Source organism: Saccostrea echinata, unplaced genomic scaffold (genome assembly GCF_033153115.1).
Source record: "Saccostrea echinata isolate AGI-Se365-2 ecotype Australia unplaced genomic scaffold, CSIRO_AGI_Sech_v1 ptg000002l, whole genome shotgun sequence".
NCBI lineage: Eukaryota > Metazoa > Mollusca > Bivalvia > Ostreida > Ostreidae > Saccostrea > Saccostrea echinata.
This window is the reverse complement of record NW_026889751.1, coordinates 11,949,202-11,965,034: the sequence shown is the minus strand read 5'-3', so window position 1 is coordinate 11,965,034 and position 15,833 is coordinate 11,949,202. Positions and strand designations below refer to the sequence as shown.

The following is a 15,833-nucleotide window of genomic DNA, read 5'->3' as shown; positions in this document are numbered from 1 at the left end:
TTTTACACATGTAATGTTTGATGGCTGAGACAGCTTTGGGTTGCCTGAGCTATTGTTTAGCATAATTGCAAATACATCAATCTTGGCAGAATTGCTCTTTGTATGGTTGCATTTTGGATATTAGTTTCTGCATAGTTATAATTGCCAAACCTTCTTTCTATTATTGAATATTACGTAGTATTTCCTTTTACAAATATAAGAACCCAGTAAAGTGTCCTCTGATTGGAGACCTTTTGTTGTTGTGATGTGCTTTCTATACTTGCAAAAAAGTAGAAAGAACCCTCTTTTTTAAGGTGTGGCTGAGTTAAGAGATGCACTGTACAATGCAGCCTTCACTATGAAGGAGGGAGGGAAATCTGGAGGGAGGTACCTGATGGGGAGGAGCATTCCAAACAGCTATATACAGGTAGAGAGGGAGGTGTACAAAGAGCTCGAGAACCGAGTCAGAGATGAGAAACCCACCTTCCTTGTCCAGAATGAGCTATATGAACTCATTGAGAAAATCCCTGGCTGTGATATAGAGATTCCTCAAGAAGTATCAGAGGGTAAGTATAGCTTGGTAAGGCAGGTAGTTTATGTACTTACATGCAGCTACCCGATAAATCAATAGATATATTTCTTAAACTTATCATTGTATGAGATGATAAACTTAATTCCTCTTATTTAATTGCACATTATGGTTGTGCAGTTTATGTGCATATCTTACAAAAAAGTCATAAATATGTGAATTACTGAACTTTTGAAAAAAAATATCAACCTCAGTCAACCGTTATAGTTTGCATAGGTAACACTTTCTAATTATGTTTTAGTTGTGAAATTCCTGGTCACTTCAGGAGCAATGTTACATTTCAATGAACAGCTTCAAGGACTGAACAACTTCTATTATCTGGACCCGACCTGGTTGTGTGATGTTTTGTCACAGGTTCTAATGGACTCTGTAAGTTGTAGAAAAGGACCCTTACATAACTCAGGACACACATAATGTGTTAACCTGTCTTCTTTGCTGAACTATTAGTGTGCTCTATCCTAAATTGCTTTGTTTTACTCTTCAATAAAATAATTTTTTTTTAATTAAATGAAAAGAATATAATTCCTTGTGACTTTTTTGTAAGCTCTAAGATTTCCCATACATTACGTTTAGGCATTGGTTCGCTCTATGAAGGGAGGAAAGATCCCCTTGTCTACAGTGCAGGACATGTATCTAAACGATTCCAGATTTCCTAATGAGAACGTTCCTCAATACATACAACTGCTGGAACAATTTGAAATTGCTCTCAAAGTGGAATCAGATAAAAAGTAAGTATTTTCTACTTGAAATGAAGTACAATTTTTGGCATGAAGAGGAAATTAGTGTGAGATGGTTGTCTTGTACTAAGTGATATTTGGGTGTATTTGACAAATCATTTTTGTAATTATCAGTCTGATTAAAATCGCATCTTGTTAGAGTCCAAAATTCTGATATTTGCTGTACAAATCAGATTGTGTAATTATTAAAGTAGATTGAGTTGGCACTAGAACATGGTGCTGCAATTGTGATCAAATCTAAACATAAAGCATGGAAACACACACAAGAAAGAGTGTAGTTTACTGGACAGAGAAACTTTTTTCTTTTGATTGACTGTCATGTACTCTTTGAGGAGGAAGTACATGTACATATGCTCTCACCGTTTAAATTGGGAGTGGGGGGTTGAGGGTTAGGGGTGGAAGGGGCATATAGATTCTACCCTAGTCCATTTTTACATCCATCCTGCCGTGGTTTCCAAGCAATATCTTGAGAAGGGATGGTTTCTGTATTTTGACACTCTATAGGTAGTTTGTTTCCATTCAATTGCATCAGAATAGTTTTAAATAAAATTGAGTATTAGAGACCAATTGAAATTTTGACTGTTTCTTAGAAGATCAATCACATTTGAAAATAAAAAAAATCGATAAGACTTGAAATCAATGTTATAAAATACCATAGGTAATACAATATACAGAAATAAACAACAGACATGTAAAAAAAAAATCTTTTTAAGTTTAATAATTACAATGTATATTAAATTGAGAAATCTAGAATATTAAACACATATTCAAAATTACAGGTTATTTATTCCTTCTCATCTTCACCCTAACCCTGGTATGGACCTCCAATTTCATGGCCGGGACGGAAAGCGAGTGTTCCGACTGTATCAGCTGGCCTTCATCCCTAACGGACTGTGGAGTAGGTTGTTGTCTAGGATCATGTGTAGGATCGAACTCCTGGCCAATGATTGGGTCCTCAGGTCCTCAGTCAGAATGAAACCTGGGAAATCCTTCTACAGATTCAATCCAAAATCTAGTCTCACTGGGGGGTAAGTATATTTCAAAACAATGCTACAAACTTTCATTTCTGTGTTATATAAAGTAGATTTTTTTGAAAGATTTCACAAATGAAAGGAAGTAATTAATTTAGCAGTTCAATTGTCAAAAGTGGATTTCCTTATCATAAAATGGTTTCTACAGCAAAGGCTTGAAGATAAGCAATAAGGACATGATATACTGGGAGGATGGGATGTTTCTGAGACATGAGAAGGGGCACTTTATGCTGGAATCCATCCAGTTGACCCAGAAGGAGGGGTACATAACTCATGGTATCCTCATCACTGTCCAGTCTGTAGAAGAGGACTACTCTATAATGGGGATGATTGTAGATGCTGTGGAGGATCTCCTCAGTGATCATTACCCAGGTAATAAAAAAGTAAAACTATTTTTAATCAATGTTACACATGATGCTGAAAAGGATTACTCAGCCTTTTGGTTAGTATGAAATTAGAATGTTTTGGGACAATGACCTCTGTGAGCTGAGTGGTCATAATAGCTCATAATAGAACTACATGTACATGTATATCTCATGGATTAACAACCATTATATTTACCAAGAGTTGAAGATCACTTTAGTTTTTATTCAAAAACCATGATGACTTTAACATTCAGGTTTGATGGACTATGATATGATGGGGAGACCAAGAATACAGAGATTTGCCGTCTGCCCTATTTGTTACAACATCACCTCCACTGTCCTCCCATCTCACCTTGACCACTTCACAGTGGAGCACTGTGCCAGACTCCTTCTGTCTGGGGACAGTGCTGTTTGTAGGAGGGGATCCAAGGTCCCTCTCAGTCAACTGGTCCCAGAGCTACTGATGCAGGAACTACCAAAAAAATTCCTGCTTGATCCAGATAAACTCCAGGTGGATCCATCCAATAAAAAGGCTTATCTAGGGTCAGGGGTCACTGGTTCAGTTTTCAAGGGAAAATATGGAGATGTGGAAGTAGCTGTGAAGTATTATCATGGAGCACCAACAATGTCTGGGAAACACTCTCTAGACAGCAGTTATTACTCTGGGGGTAACATTTCTAGTGTGGAGAGGAACAAACCAGTAAAGACTGATGAGGATGATGATAATGATGAGGAAGAGGACTATGTGAATGCTTTACAGATGCATTTAGACAAAGATGAAGTTAGCAGCATTAAGGTATGGAGCACTGCATCATATACCATTGTTTACTAAATTTTGTCAAAATTCCTGTTGTTTTTCAATCCATCCATGCACAAAATCTTGTTTTGTTTCACACTGATCAGGAGCCACATATTCTTGTAGGCATTCCGGGCATTTATGGAAATGAGACAAGAAGCTGATGTCACTAGCAAGTTGGACTATCCTTGCATTGTCTCATTGATTGGCATTTCCATCCGACCAGATTTATTGATGTGTCTGGAGTTAGCTCCCCTTGGCAGTCTGAGGAGGGTGCTGGATAAGGAGATTGAGGGGAGAGAACCCTTCAACAAATACAGGGATAAGGACAAGGTCTTCTGGCCTGTGTTCAACAAGGAAACAAACTTCAAACTTGTTCATCAGGTAAAAAATAATACCCATGTATCAAAAAAGGCTAGGAGGAACTGGCTGCTTTTTGCTTCTTTGCTTATGGATTTACCGAGTTTTATAGATATCCATGATGTCATGAAGCATTATGTTGTTAATTACCGTATATACTCGCCTATAAGTCGGTCCGCCTATAAGTCGGTTGTGATTTTTGAGGTTATTTTGGAGGGATTTTCCATTGACCCGCTTATAAGTCGGTACAACTTTTTGCCAGGATCGGTGGACAATTTCAAACCAATGCTCTAATGTTTTAACATGTGTTTCAAATAATATTTTGAGAAATTACGCCGATATTTTATCTCTCTTTTTTCTTCTCTTATAAATTTCATATCAATACTCTTATGTATTTACCTGTGTTCAAATAATATGTTAGCCTAAGGGTATGACATCGGTAATTAATATTTTTATTTTTCAACAAACCAAACCACTACCATTTTAGTTTCTTTCTATACTGTTTTGTTTAAGCGTTAAATCCCTTGTCTTGTATATTTTATACATCGATCTCGATCATTGGCAGATCTCTGTTTCTTTGGCATGGTGATGAACTATGTAATGAGTCTACCAACATTTTGATGATATTTAATTAAGAGGTGCTCAATGTCCAAGCCATATCTATAGTTTTTAATAACGCTATGTTTGATCTTATATTAGCAATTATCGTCTCTTAATAACCTGTATCCCTTACCTGACACCATGTTTATTTAGTGGCACGCGCCCCGAGAAAATTGTGCACCACACATGGGAAGCATTTTCATAAACAATCGAGTTTTAATAGACTCAAGAATAATATTCTAAATTATTTTTTAAGAATATCATATCTGTTTTCAAAAACATTGCAGACGGTACATATAATTATATATTAATCCTAAACGTATTATATCGGGTTCGCAATTCCATTTTACCGATAAACGATAGATTTACAGTAAGTCACAAGTTAATATAAAGAAATATTTTTGTTAATAATTAATCAAATAAATAATATACAGATCAAAATAAAATCATTAAAACATGTAAATACTTTTATTCTATATATAATCTTAGAATACATAAATAATATAATACGTCCAGACATTCCTCAACGATAATCGTCGAAGTTGTGTAAAAAAAAATACTACATTTCGTCGTCCAGAAAAATACCAAGCTTTTGATGACTCGCCTATAAGTCGGACATAGAGTTTTGGATCAAAAGTTAACTCCCAAAAAACCGACTTATAGGCGAGTATATACGGTACATTGTGTTGCATTGCTGGATTACTTTTTTTCTTTGGATGTATTTTTATTATGATCATTCTGGTTTTTTATGCCCCGTATCAAAGATTCGGGGGTATATAGTTTTTGCCTTGTCCGTCCGTCTGTCTGTCTGTTTGTCCGCAAAAACTTTAACATTGCCCATAACTTTTGATTGGTTGGAGCTATGGCTTTCATATTTCACATGTGTATTCCTTGTGACAAGACCTTTCTTTGAGTACCACCTTTTTTGACCTTTTGACCTTGGAGTTTGACCCAGTTTTGCAAAAATTTTTCCCAACTTTAACCTTGGCCATAACTTTTAAACGATTGGTGCTAGGGCTTTCATACTTCACATGTTTATTCCTTGTGACAAGACCTTTCTTTGGGTACCACCATTTTTGACCTTGACCTTGGAGTTTGACCTACTTTTGAAAAACTTTAACATTGGCCATAACTTTTGAACGGTTAGTGCTAAGGCTTTCATACTTAGTATATGTAATCCTTGTGACAAGACCTTTCTTAGGATACCAACAACTTTGACCCTTTGACCTTGACCTTGGAGTTTGACCTACTTTTGTAAAACATTAACATTGGCCATAACTTTTGAACGGCTGGTGCTAGGGCTTTCATACTTCACATATGTAATCTTTGTGACAAGACCATCCTTTGGATTCCAACTACTTGGACCCTTTGGCCTTGACCTTGGAGTTTGACCTACTTTTGAAAAACTTTAACATTGGCCATAACTTTTGAATCGCTGATGCTAGGGCTTTAATACTTTACATATGTAATCCTTGTGACAAGACCTTTCTTTGGATACCAACAACTTTGACCCTTTGACCTTGACCTTTGAGTTTGGTTTACTTTTGGAAAACTTTATCCTTGGCCATAACTTTTGAACCGTTGGTACTAGGACTTTCATACTTCACATATATATCCTTGTGACAAGACCTTCCTTTGGATACAAACAACTTTGACCCTTTGACCTTGACCTTGGAGTTTGACTTACTTTTGGAAAACTTTATCCTTGGCCATAACTTTTGAACCGTTGGTACTAAGACTTTCATACTTCACATATATATCCTTGTGACAAGACCTTCCTTTGGATACCAACAACTTTGACCCTTTGACCTTGACCTTGGAGTTTGACTTACTTTTGGAAAACTTTATCCTTGGCCATAACTTTTGAACCGTTGGTACTAGGACTTTCATACTTCACATATATAATCCTTGTGACAAGACCTTCCTTTGGATACCAACAACTTTGACCCTTTGACCTTGACCTTGGAGTTTGACTTACTTTTGGAAAACTTTATCCTTGGCCATAACTTTTGAACCGTTGGTACTAGGACTTTCATACTTCACATATATAATCCTTGTGACAAGACCTTCCTTTGGATACCAACAACTTTGACCCTTTGACCTTGACCTTGGACTTTGACCTACTTTTTGAAAACTCTAACCTTGGACACAACTTTTGAAAAGTTGTTGCTAGGGCTTTCATATTTAACATGTTTTTCCTTGTGACAAGACCTTCCTTTGGATACCAACAATTGTAATCCATTGACCTTGGAGTTTGACCTACTTTCGAAACACTTTAACCTTGGTTATAACTTTTGAACGATTGGTGCTTCAGCTTTCATATTTCACCTGTATATTTCTTGTGAGAAGGCCTTTCCTTAGGCACCATTAATTTTGACCATTTGACCTTGACCTTGATGTTTGAATAATTTTTGAAAAACTTTATAACATTTTCCTTATCTATTCAATGGTTGCTGCTAGGGCTTTCATATTTCACAGGTATATTCCTTGAGACAAGACCTTACTTTGGGTACCAACATATTTGATTTGCATTTGAGAAAGTTAAACCTGTGCTATAAGTTGCCATACGGGGGCATCAGTGTTTCAAAAACACATCTTGTTTCTTAAATGTGTTGATTTGTAAAAGTAAGTCAATAACAAAATTTTTTGTGGTCTGTCTTACTTACATTGTCATGACATAATCTATTGTTGTCACAAGATTGTTCGTGGCCTGGATTATTTACATAAACATGACATCATCTACCGAGATCTAAAGTCTGACAACATCCTGGTCACAAGTCTAGACCCAGAGGCACCAGAAAATGTTAAACTGTCTGATTATGGAATTTCAAAGTTCAACACATCTGGAGGGACAGTTGGATTAGTAGGAACTCCAGGTTATCAGGCTCCGGAGATCATGGATGGCCTGGCTTATGATGAGAAGGTAGATTAGTAAGAGCCATCAGTGCTACTTGTTCCATACTGTCTTGTTAGAAAGTATAACCAAAGATGGCAACATCTTATATTACATAAGCATATACATGTACCTGGGGTACTTGGTTTTATGATTAAGTCACGTAATTCAGATCAAAAACCATTGATTCAAAGAAATAGTCTTATATTTTCATGATTTTAGGTGGATTTGTTCTCCTTTTCAATGGTTTTGTACGAGATACTATCTGGAGAGAGGCCATATTGTGAATATAAAAATATGGCACAGATATCAAGAGCCATGAAAATTGAGGCCAAAAGACCAAACCTACAGGTAGACAACTTTAGAATTCATTGGCAAAAAATACTTAGATGAGACACTGAAATCATTCTACCCCTATGTTTGTGTATTTGTCAATCCACTAAACCAGTGTGTGGTCCATAAGTTTGTAATGGAGAAACTTTCAAAGCATATTTTTAGCTCTACTGGTCAGAGACCAGAAGAGCTTATGCGATAGTAAGGTGTCCGCCGTCCGTCCGTCTGTCTGTAAAAAATTTTTCAAAACGCTACTCCTCGTACAGTTTTGGTCTGATTTCAATATAACTTGGCACACAAGTAGACCACACTAAGATACATAATTTTTGCATCGGTTTTTGATTTCGATGAGTGGTGTTGCCATGGTTACTAAAAATAGAAATTTCTGTGAAATTCCTTAAAAATGCTACTCCTCCCACAGTTTTGGTCTGATTTCAATATGATTGGCATACAAGTAGACTACATTAAGATAAATAATTGAGTGCATCAGTTTTTGATTTTGATGAACAGTGTTGCCATGGTTACTAAAAATAGAAATTTTTGTGAAATTCCTTTAAAACGTTACTCCTCCTACAGTTTTTAATTGATTTCAATATAACTTGGCACACAAGTAGACTACATTAAGATACATAATTCTATTCATTTCTGCATGTTGCAAAGTTTTAAATCCAAGTGCTACTTTTTCTTTGTTACATGTATATGTACAGACCAGTAGAGCTACAGTCTCATCTGAAACTTCTGGTTTCATGAATGGCTTTTTCTTACCATTATCAGAGCTGCTAACCCTTAAGATTTTGGCGTAAGGCTTACAGTTTGAGCCTCAAAAATACACCTTCTGGTTTATCTATTTATCTTTACAATTTCCATTTCTCTCTATCAAATGTTGAAAATACCAGTATTTTCATCATCTGTCTGCCTTTAGTTTTCACTATTAAAGTAAAAAAGTCATATGAATATGACATGTTCTTACAGCGCTTACTTGTATTGTCATTCTCTGTTTCTATGCTTACTTATGATGTCAAACATCTTAACATTAACAAAATGGAAAAATATCCAGTGACAGGGGTTTAAGTTGCCCCCTGAAACTATTCTTACGATTTTTTGTTTTATAATGTTGGCAGCTCTGCATTATGAACTTTTCGGAAATGGGAGATATTTCTTATACAACAAACTTCCTTTCAGGACTTTAACATAGACCCCCGTTTTCCAATGATGGAGCGTCTGATGCAGCTATGTTGGAACCAAGATGCCACTAAACGCCCGAGTGCCAGGGACATCCTTACCACTAACTATATGATGTCAGCAGATTTCCTGGCTCAACACAAACACTTCCCCCGGGAACTGGAAGAAGTGGACCATGTTACTTCTATAACAGAGGTATGTATGCAAACTTGTAGAGGATAAAAATACACAGTTCTCATGCCTCAAAGAGAATTTTGGAGGACATAGTTTTTGTTCATTTGTCTGTCCATAACTTTAACATTGGTGATAACATTTGAACTATACATGACAAAAACTTCAAATTTTGCCGAAGTGAATGTAAAATTTTATGTTTGTTAAAGGTCAAATATAAGTTTTCAATGGCAACATTGAATTCCGTTTATAAAATCATCTTTTTTATATAGAAAAAAGCATACCAGTCCTGTAATGGTTTTCATGCAGCAAAATTTATTTCCCTTTTTTACACATGAAACAGCATATATATTTTTCATGTACATTAGTTTAAGCACTTTAAGCTATAGAACTCAACACAGTGTTTTAATCATTTTTTTTTTTTAAGTACTCTTGCTATTTCAACTTGGCAATATAGTTTATATTCCCAGTCCAATTAATTTGTTTGTGTGTTTTTTTTTAAGCACGGTGATGTGAAACAACAAGTGTGGATATGGGAGGGAAGTGGAGACGACCGCTGCTACCACATCCTGGATGCCACCATGTGTGTTTATCAGGCCTACAGGAAGCCCCTGCCTGGTGCCTCAGTAACATGTATGGAGAAGATTGGCAAACAGATTTGGATTGGAACTGAGGTCTGTCAGCATTTTGTGTTGTCTATAAGTAGAATATGTTTTTATAAAAATGGATATTTACCAGTAATGCAGATGTTTCTATGTGAACACTTTTCTTTGAAACTCCCTTTAAAGTGTATTTAGAGAACATTTAATATTGTGTTTTTAGTAATTTACAAAGTAGATTGTATTGGGGGAAGGAGGTGGGATTGGGAACGGGAGTCAATCTGACATGGTGTTTTCATTTTTAGGATGAACAGATAGAAGTTTTTGGACAGCAGGGAGTTGGACATCCATCATCTTTAAAGAAAATTGACAACTTGGGGGCCACTCCTACATGTATAGAGTATGTCAAGGAACCTGATTCAGTAAGTGCTAGAATTCAAAAGAAAAGATTTAAGAATAAGACAAGGACTAGATTGTGTAAGACATGAGACATAATTCATAAGACATGATTATAACAAGCTGTAAGGACAGCTAATACTGCTGTGTTGTATTTGTTATATTCAATAAGTAATACATGTACATGTTTACTTCTTTGAAAATCATGGTAATAAATATGACTATCATAAGAAGGTATTCAGCATAGGCATGTTCATTAGAAGCATGTTTTACTGTAGACCAGGTATTTTGGCAAGTTTGACATCTCATTGATAGCTCTCTTTTTTTTATTCCATGCAAATGGCTACAGAAGAGAAAAATAAAGAATATTTTCAAATTCATAATTTGTGAATTTTGAATTGGACAGTTATAATTTTCAAATTTATAATTTGTGAATTTTGAATTGGACAGTTATGGAAATTACCTGTTGTAAAGCAACTGGGCAGGGTGTTGTTGGTAGCCATTGGTATTTTTCAGTTAGTCAAATTTCAAATTAATTTTCTTTCATTTTCAGAGCATCAAGAGAGTATATATCTTATTAGGAGATGGTCAGCTTAAACTGTATCACAATATGAAGAAACCTGAGGTGATTGAAGGAGAGGAGGTGAACATGAGGCACCAGTTTAACTGGCACCTCAAGAAGACCCTGAGGTTGTCCAAGAGGACTGCCTCATGTATGGCTTATGTAGAGGAGACTGAAGAAATGTGGTGTGGTTGTGGAAGTGAAATTGTGATAGTGAGCAGCAGGACTGAGATGATAGAGAGAAGAATTGAGATAAACAAAGACTGCCAAGCCTTACTAGAAAATAAATTACCTGATGTCGCAAAGCTTGTTCACATGGACTTCAGAATATGGGCTCTTCTTGCCAACAGTAGTGAGATTCTTGAATTCGATACAGAAATGGGCATTTTGACACACATTCTTAAATGTGATCAGATTAATCCACACCGAATGGTTGTTTCTAAATACATTTCTGGTGGTACGATCAATGTACAAGCCAGGCCAATATCCCGAAGAATGTCTGATTCTTCTTGTTCCGGTGACAATATCTCGTCAGGGGAGTTTGATAAATGGTTTGATGATGACTTGGCTAAACAATCTGGTGATGATAATGGCCCACCCCCTCCAGTTCCTGAAAGGAGCTATTCAATCAGTTCCCCCCGCCGTCAAGCCTTTTCCCCACCCTTGCCTCCAAGGCGCCCAACCAGTTGTAACAGGTCTAAAACCCTCCCTACCAGGACCAGTCCAACCTCCCAGAGTCCACCCCCACAAAGTCCGGTTGCCTCCAGAAGTCGGCACCCCCTTGTCAATTCAGTGGTGGGTGTGGGAGACTCTTTATGGGTGGGCAGATCCAGTGGTGACATCTTAATCATCAACGTCAAATCAACATCTCAGACTCAGCATGGTTGTGTGATGGCTGTAATGCACAGTCACTGTGATAAACCACACATAGCCCATGAAGTGGAGAAACTTGTCACTGTGGGGGACCTGATATTTTCTGTCATAAAAGCTGACTCTAAATATTCCGAAGTAACAGCTTGGGAGGCATATGATGCATCAAAAATTCAGAAACTTGAAAAAATATGGGCACGTCCAAAGAGTCTTGTGTACACCATGAATACAGATGATGTAGTAGAAATTGGAGAAATTTAAATAAGAAATGACTTTTTTAATCGGCCAAGTGCAATGTGTGAAACTGTCTTTTCTAACGAAACATTTATAGTGCAATAATTGTACCATATATGCTAAGCATTACTGTTATTTTTTTATCAAAAACGTTTATTCATGACTGTTGATTATGTAGTTTAACTATTTTGAAACATTTTTAACCACATAGTGCATTAGTTATTTTGACTGTTTTTATATTGTATCTTATTCAATAATCATCACAGATAAAACTGATATTAATCTTGAACCAACATCAATCGCTCATATTAAATGGTAATGTTATATTTTCTCTGTTGTCCTTAATCTTTGAGGGGGAAATTTCCAATTTTTTTCTCCTTTTCTGAAAATATTTTGACATTTTTCAAATTTTTTTTTTCTGAAAATGTCCTGATATGATAGTATATTTATTATATTTCCTTGTTAGTGTTTGGATATAGGATAAATCTATAAAAATTAGTGTATTATCCAAATGTAAAATTCAGGTTCATTATTATGTTTTTTTCTTTGTAATTGTAATTTTTTTATTTTGAGTGGGGAAGGGGGGGGGGGGTACAAAAGAGTACTTTTATTACATCATAACGTAAAAAGCCTGCTCTATTCTGATTCTGTCATAATTGCAGATGCGTTACCTTGATATAAAATCTCAATATTTGAGGGGTCGGTGTGGGGGAGGGGATGCAAAAGGGTACCACTTATATAATAATTGTTTATTTTGATTCATCTACATGTTGAATGATGAATGAAAAGTTTAATCATTAATATTAAGTTTTCACATTGAAAACTACATTAATTTGTATATGCAATATTTTAGTGTCCAAGAACACCCTCTCTAAGTTACCCAGGTTACATGTACTTAATATACTTCATATTTACCTAAAATGTTCAAATAAAAACACTATATATTTTCTGAAAGGTCTTCATCCAGATATATATATTGGGGGTGGGAGTTTAACACCCATAAGTTTAATCATTAATTCAGGAGATCCTTTAAAATACAACATATGAGACTAATTGTATTTTATCTTAATTAAAAAAAACATAACACATGTTATAAATGTAAAAATGTGATTTAAAAACTTGAGTAAATAAAAAAAAATTGTAAATTGATAATGTTCATTTTATTCACCATGGAAAATGAATGTTATGTCATTAAAAAGAATTGATTTTTTTTTAAATTTTCATCGTTGGCTTCCCAAATCAAATGCATTTACTTGTATGTTGTGAAGGAAAAGCATAACAGCATGAGAGAGAGAGAGAGAGAGAGAACAAGATCTTCAAAAAGAGAAGAGAGCATCTTCTCATCTTTAAATTACCTAAGCTATACAAAAGATAGCTAGGGCACAATTAATATACATAAGGAATTCAAATACTGGGTACTTTCTAGTGTACAAAATTTCAGGTTTGTTCATAAGCGAGGTGAGACTTGTTTCTTAATTTTCTGCAAGGAATTACAAGTTTCAATCATTTATTGAATACAATGCTTTGGACTTGAATTGATACTAATATTAGTAAGTCTAAAAGTTTGAGGCTGAAATTTTCATACAATGGTGGCCCTAGCTGAAACTATAGGTCTTACTTATTGGTTATAGGTTTTTTTATTTTATCTGTTACAGTCCTATAAATGTGGACAGTGATGCTTAATGTAGAGTGTAAATCAAGCATATGGCATGCTCAATAATTTGTAGCTTGCTATAAATAAAATACAATCAATGATGTACACAGCTGAGGGATTAATGGAGTGTAAGAGTTGTGGGCCTTGGCTCTGCAGACAATTGATTTTGACCTCGAACTTAATGAACCGTCAAAAACATTCCTTTTACAGTCATTCAGTAAATGCAGTGGGTGTAATCAAAGAATTAAGTGTTGTTAAAAAACAGGTGCAGCATGTCTTTTAATTTAAAGGGACTATTTGGAAGTCGGCTCATTATTTATCTTGTACAAGATAGCTGGAAGCCATTTTCTGAGAAGCCCGCATAATTTTTACAAATGTAGTATGGAGTGTGTTGTAGGAGACTTTTCCATTGAAGATAAAATGTAGAGTTGTGAATGAGACACCTATTATGGAACTGTCCAGCCACGAAAAACTGACCAGTCAAGAATATAGACTGAAATACTTTCAACCCACACAAGGTAATTCAAAAGAAATAATCATGTCAAATTCAACGTTATCTAGTAAATGCCATATATATACTGCAGTGATTTCCTATTCTATTTTTATCTGATTGATAATGATTGTATGCATTTTTATTCACCTTGATAACAAGCATTCTATTTGTGTGCTATAGCTGTCAAGAATTACTGGTAAAGAATAATTTAAATTTCTTTGAGAAGCAAAATGATAAGTTTGTAATCATGTACTAGACGTACCACTTGCTATTCAAATATTGTTATGACCATATATATAAAGGAAATGAAACTTGACTGATCACTCTTTATTTACAATATATTACATAACTGTTATTGATGCATGATCCTCTTTGAATGTATGTGTGTATAGAAGTGTGAATTTGAAATTAAGTTTCCCAAATGGACTGATTTTTACAAAATCATGATAAAGATGATACAGGATATTTAACTTGAAAAACCTGTTTCATAAAAAGATATGTGCATAATTTATCAATAACAGGTTTCTTCTTCCCCGACTCAATATTTTTAAGGTGTTGAAGGCAAACACTGACTACATTACCATGAACAAAGTTTAAATTATCGTATTTATTTTGACACTTGTATTGCAAGTATTTAATATCTGATATGTTTTCATATGCCTTATGTATTAGAGAGCAAATATTGCTAATATTCTCTTCAAGTTAAAATTAGTTAAATTGTAATTTAGGAATTTTATAAGGGCTGAAGGAGGGTACGGGATTAATGTGATATATTTTGGATAATTTGGGAATAATTTGGTTCATGTTTAAAGCTAACACTCCTCCACTCCCTGACATTCTTCATGAAGTTAATTTTAAAATAGAGCTACTATAGTTCATGTGTGACAGGAGATAAAAATCCTATGTGCTGGTCATTGCCAATATATGTTTCATCAAATTCCTTATATATAAAAAAAAAAAAAAAAAAAAAAAAATAGAGAGAGAGAGAGAGGCTAGGGGGGAAAAGAAACTGTGTGTGCAAAAGAAAATAATTCTTAGATTAAACTTCATTACCGGTATCTCTTTTAATGCAATTCATGAGTATATTGTATTAATTTCTATTACTGTGAAAGGAATTGATTTGTTTGTAGAATATTTAAGGTGCCTGCTATGTGATACTTTGTCTGGGAATGTTCAAAACTGCATTTTAAATGTCTTCCTCATACATGTAGGTATCTCTATGGCAGTTGTATAGAGAATTTCAAAAAGCCAATGAAATCTTGCAATTACATACTTTAGTAACAAGTTATCTCCCTTTAACTTTTGAACTAAACATTGCATTAAATTCCATCATCCTATCAATGAAATGATAGTTTTCAATTTTAGCACTATGAAAGAAAAATTTAGATAATACAAGTTAAATACATATATTCAAGAAGAGATTTTTTTCATTAAAAAAACTTCACAGCATAGAGGATTTTTGATTTTCTGTTAATTATAGATTGTACTTTCATGATGTGTCTTATGCTGAAATTTATATGTTTACTTGTGGATGTTATAACAGTAAAAGAGAGAGAGAGAGAGAGAGAGAGAGAGAGAGAGATCTTGCTGATTTTAACTTGTTTTGTTTGACAAAGATTTTGATAGCAACATCCTTGCATCAGTTTATACTTTGCAGTTTCTCTGATTTGAAACATTGATGCAAATATGAAGAAAATGTATGCAAAAATTTCAGTGAAGTACTGGTATACCATGTATATATCCATCAACATTTGGTGGATTTACACCAGACACTTAATTAACTGCAAATATAGGTATAATCTTGATATAGATTTATGGTACTTAGCATTCAGTTTCTAAGTACATGTACAAGTAATGTAATTTTGAATTATAAATGTGGATTAAATTAATCCTCTGAAGCTATAAGTATATCATATACTGGGTTATAACTTTGAATTCAGTTGTAAATAAAACTAAATTAAGGTGATGCATGTTTATATATAAGTAATT

General features: G+C 34.7%; 1 protein-coding gene across 3 annotated transcripts in view; it reads left to right on the top strand.

Annotated features, from left to right (window-relative positions):
- The window catches only part of LOC133172760 (leucine-rich repeat serine/threonine-protein kinase 1-like), a 29,806-nt gene extending 17,790 nt beyond the window's left edge, over window positions 1–12,016 (top strand). The window contains exons 17-29 of one of the 3 annotated variants that reach the window (XM_061307682.1): window positions 294–545; window positions 810–937; window positions 1,142–1,296; window positions 2,085–2,333; window positions 2,485–2,708; window positions 2,956–3,497; window positions 3,624–3,881; window positions 7,156–7,380; window positions 7,573–7,701; window positions 8,866–9,060; window positions 9,540–9,710; window positions 9,941–10,057; window positions 10,585–12,016. In XM_061307682.1, coding sequence (XP_061163666.1) covers window positions 294–545; window positions 810–937; window positions 1,142–1,296; window positions 2,085–2,333; window positions 2,485–2,708; window positions 2,956–3,497; window positions 3,624–3,881; window positions 7,156–7,380; window positions 7,573–7,701; window positions 8,866–9,060; window positions 9,540–9,710; window positions 9,941–10,057; window positions 10,585–11,724 — 3,785 coding nt within the window. In that variant the 3' untranslated portion in view covers window positions 11,725–12,016. The remainder of the gene's footprint in view (window positions 1–293; window positions 546–809; window positions 938–1,141; window positions 1,297–2,084; window positions 2,334–2,484; window positions 2,709–2,955; window positions 3,498–3,623; window positions 3,882–7,155; window positions 7,381–7,572; window positions 7,702–8,865; window positions 9,061–9,539; window positions 9,711–9,940; window positions 10,058–10,584) is intronic. The other 2 variants (XM_061307681.1, XM_061307683.1) reach the window with 2 other exon arrangements.
- Window positions 12,017–15,833: the final 3,817 nt, after the last annotated feature.